The sequence below is a fragment of the Parasteatoda tepidariorum genome, unplaced genomic scaffold (genome assembly GCF_043381705.1).
Source record: "Parasteatoda tepidariorum isolate YZ-2023 unplaced genomic scaffold, CAS_Ptep_4.0 HiC_scaffold_1482, whole genome shotgun sequence".
Taxonomy (NCBI): Eukaryota; Metazoa; Arthropoda; class Arachnida; order Araneae; family Theridiidae; genus Parasteatoda; species Parasteatoda tepidariorum.
In genome coordinates, this window is record NW_027261410.1 from 91 (window position 1) to 4,100 (window position 4,010).

At 26.8% G+C, this 4,010-nt stretch overlaps 1 protein-coding gene across 1 annotated transcript in view; it reads right to left on the reverse strand.

The window, feature by feature from the left end:
• Nucleotides 1-303: 303 nt before the first annotated feature.
• LOC122272914 (uncharacterized) overlaps nucleotides 304-4,010 on the reverse strand; it is an 8,499-nt gene continuing 4,792 nt past the window's right edge. Inside the window, exons 4-5 of the mRNA XM_071188510.1 lie at nucleotides 2,456-2,563; nucleotides 304-476 (exon numbers count right to left, since the gene is read on the reverse strand). Of these exons, the coding sequence (XP_071044611.1) occupies nucleotides 319-476; nucleotides 2,456-2,563 (266 nt within the window). The 3' untranslated portion in view covers nucleotides 304-318. The remainder of the gene's footprint in view (nucleotides 477-2,455; nucleotides 2,564-4,010) is intronic.

The following is a 4,010-nucleotide window of genomic DNA, read 5'->3' on the forward strand; positions in this document are numbered from 1 at the left end:
CCAAAATTATAAATAAGTAAAATATCAATGCATCAGAGAAAAATAAAGATTCAAATCATTTTTATTGCTTAGCGTAGGAAGAAACTACACTCTACAATATATATACTAGGTATAATAAATTAAGGTTCAAATGATTTTGTCAACCGAGATATATAAATAATTCAAACATACATTTAAAATGCTACTTTTTTCTGTTTATCCAGTGGCGTGACATTTAAGGTATTGGCAGAATTTAGTTTATAATTCTTCTATCACTTTATATAATCTACTGTAGAATATCTCTGTGTATGATTTCGTTTTTAAGAATAAAATACTTACCTATATATTTTGATTTTTAAGAATAAAATAAAAAAAATATTTAAAATTACTTTTCTGGCTTTGAGGTACGGGTGACATGCAGTGTATTGCAGATTTTTCCTTTTCTAAGATTTTATGAGATCGAAGAATATGTGGTTGATTCGCTGTGACGTTATGATCTGTAAGTAAGGAAAAAAATTATAAACTTTTGGAAAATAAATAAATTTATTTTTTATTATCCTTTTTCAGAGATTGCCCCTTAAATATATTTTGTGTTGTTAGGAGGAGAGTTGAGGGATCAAAATTACTGTTCGGAGATAATTTTCTCAACGCTTTCTGGTAAACAGCATTTGCAATATGTGGTATGCTCATCTGGTTGCAAAATTAAATAAATTGTTGGCTGAACTCACCTAGTTGAAGGGGTGCTTCAGATATTTCATTTGTTGTCATTAATGAAATAAATTTTATTTAATGTCATTTATATGATACTGACATTTGATTTAATGTCATTAATAAAATGAAATTCTAGACTACTTGTAGATTTTTTTATAAAGTCGATCCATAATCATCTGCTCATCTTGTTTTATAATTAGTTTCATTTAGAAGCAGGTATAGGCCTGTGATGGAAAGTCTTCTTTCAGATTAAGCATTACTGTCAATTAAGCTAATTATCCTCTGATAACAATGTTGATTATCAAATATCAAAATTATTAAATTTTTTATAGTATAACTTTATAATTTGGTAAGGAACAGTGTCCAAAATTGATGATTTTTATCTTAACAGCAATGTGTCATTTAGAATTACTGTCTGTTAGGATAATTATCTCCTATAATTAAAGTATTTATCCCTAATTACCCTGATAATTATAAAATATTAAAAGAAAATTTAATTTTTCTTTTTATATGATAAAGAGTACATTTTCAAAATTTGAAACTTCAGCATTTGTGATAAGCTTTTGTTAACTTTCAATTGGGGTAATTATCCCTTATTTACCTTGATAATTACAAAATATCAAAATAAGTTGTTAGCTTTTCTATTTAGTATGTAAGGAACACATGGCCCAAATATGAGACTTCTATCTTACGAGTAATAACATGTTCTTTTAGTATTACTGTCAAAAGGGGTAATTATCTACTAATTACCCTATTAATTACAAAATATCTAAACAAAACTTTATCCTTTATACTTATTTCATGAAGAGATACATGCTTAAAATTTCAGCTTTTTAACTTCATGGAAAGTGGGAGAATTTATTAGTGATAAGCCAGTGAGTGAGTTAGTGACTGAGTGAGGGTTTTATCTTTTAAATGCATAAATAACATGACTATCAAATGAGAAGATAACAATTTTGAACTATGGTAAACTATTAGATAAATAAACTATTTTGAACTATTTGAAAGGATTTAATATAAATAAACGATTTTATTTACATACTTATTTCTTTAATTTAAAGTAATAAGTAAAAGAATACTGAAAAAGTGTAACGGTTTAGTTAAATTTTTTCTATTACATCTGATTGATAACTTTAGGTTTTCAAGATTAAGGGTTTAAATCTGATAAAAGTTAAAATAGAAAAATACATTGAAATTAGTTTGAAACAAAGATAATGATTATAGATTTAAATGTAAGCGATATCTAAAAGGGTAAATACTGGAGATGTAGGGAACACTATCTTCATTTTCATAGTTATATGGTGCATCAAAGCAAGTTTAGTTAAATAATTTTCACTTCATTTTTGATAGACATAAGTGCAACAAAACAACATTTTAAAAGGCCAAAATTATAGATTAATAAAATATCAATGCAACAGAGAAAAATAAAGATTCAAATCATTTTTATTACTTATCATAGGAAGAAACTACACTCTACAATATATATACTAGGTATAATAAATTAAGGTTCAAATGATTTTGTCAACCAAGATATATAAATAATTCAAACATACATTTAAAATGCTACTTTGTTCTGTTAATCCAGTAGTGTGACATTTAAGGTATTGGTAAAGTTTAGTTTATAATTCTTCTACCACTTTATTTAATCTCCTGTAGAATGTGGAACATCTCTGTGTATGATTTGATTTTTAAGAATAAGATACTTATATATACTTGTATATTTTGATTTTTAAGAATAAAATAAATAAAAAATATTTAAAATTACTTTTCTTGCCTTGAGGCTCATGTGACATACAATCTATTGCAGATTTTTCATTTTCTAAGACTTTATGAGATCGAAGAATATGTGGTTGCTTCTCAGTGGCATTATGATCTGTAAGTAAGGAAAAAAATTATAAACTTTAAGAAAATAAATAAATTTATTCTTTACTATCCCTGGATTGGCTTTTAAATATATTTTGAGTTAGGTAGAGTTGAGGGATTAAAATTACTGTTGGGAAATAATTTTCTCAACCAACACTTCCTGGTAAACAACATTTACAATACGTGGTATGCTCATCTGGTTGCAAAATTAATAAATTGTTGGATGAACTTACCCAGTTGAAGGGGTGCGGATTTTTTTTATAACGTCGATTCATAAATTTCTGCTCATCTTGTTTTATAATTAGCTTCATTAAGCAGCAGGTATATGCCTGTGATCGAAAGTCTTCTCTCAGATGTTGCAGTCAGAGTACACTTAAGTCAATGCTATTAATAATTTACTTTTAGACTTGAAAGTTAAATTAGAAAAAAAAGTTCTTTTAGAAAAAACTAAGCATCATGAAACAAATAAAACTCTTCTCGTTTTTAAAAACTAACTAATTTTCCTGATATAAATTTAAATGCAAACTTAAACAAAAACATAATTGTTTAATTATTTAACATAGTTCTATCATTGATAATTGGTAAATTTGCTTTTACAAATAATTCTATCAGTAGCTGTCATTTTTATTGAAGCTAAATTTTATTCATCGATTCTGTTTTCATGACGCCAATGCAAGTGGCGTTTCAACACCAAGAAAATGACACTGACTCCAAAAATAAAATCGTTTGCAATAAATCATATACCTTCAAAAACATTTTGAAGTCAATGGAGTTAACCCTTAAGAATGACCAACCTCCATTTTACTGTGGAACAGAGAATAATTGCTCCCAAAAGGTTTCACTTTATTAGATAAATTAGAGGAAAATACCTTTCTTAAATATTACTTTTTGAGATAACAAATTTCAGTACATTTTTCAAATAGATGGTATGAATAAGTAAGTAGCCAAAAACAAAATCTCGATATATATTTCTCTTACACGGCGACAAAAAAAAGCCTCATTACAACTCTCCGAATGGCAACATAAGAAAATCGACCAGTGATTGCCGCTAAAAATTTCACATGCCAAATCTAGCTGAGGTGGCTCAACTTATAGCGCTTTTAAAAACGGAAATTGAAATGACCAGAGCATTCTCACCATTCTCATACTATTAAGCTAGGCAGAAGTGAGTAGTCTTTGTCAATAGATCTCTATTTTAGTATTTTGTCGAAAGCGCTTTTATTTCACGAATTTATATATTACGAATTTATTTGACGATTTTTAATTTATATCACAAATTTATTTGTTTTATTATTGTTATTAGTTATTCATTGAAAAATGAGTCTCAGTCATGCTGTTACGCTTTAAGATTTTATACTATAGCACATTTCTAATAGGTTTAACGAATTACATATCATTTATTTGAATTCAAATTTATTTTAATGACTTAGTATTTACTAAAAAGATGTAATTTTTTT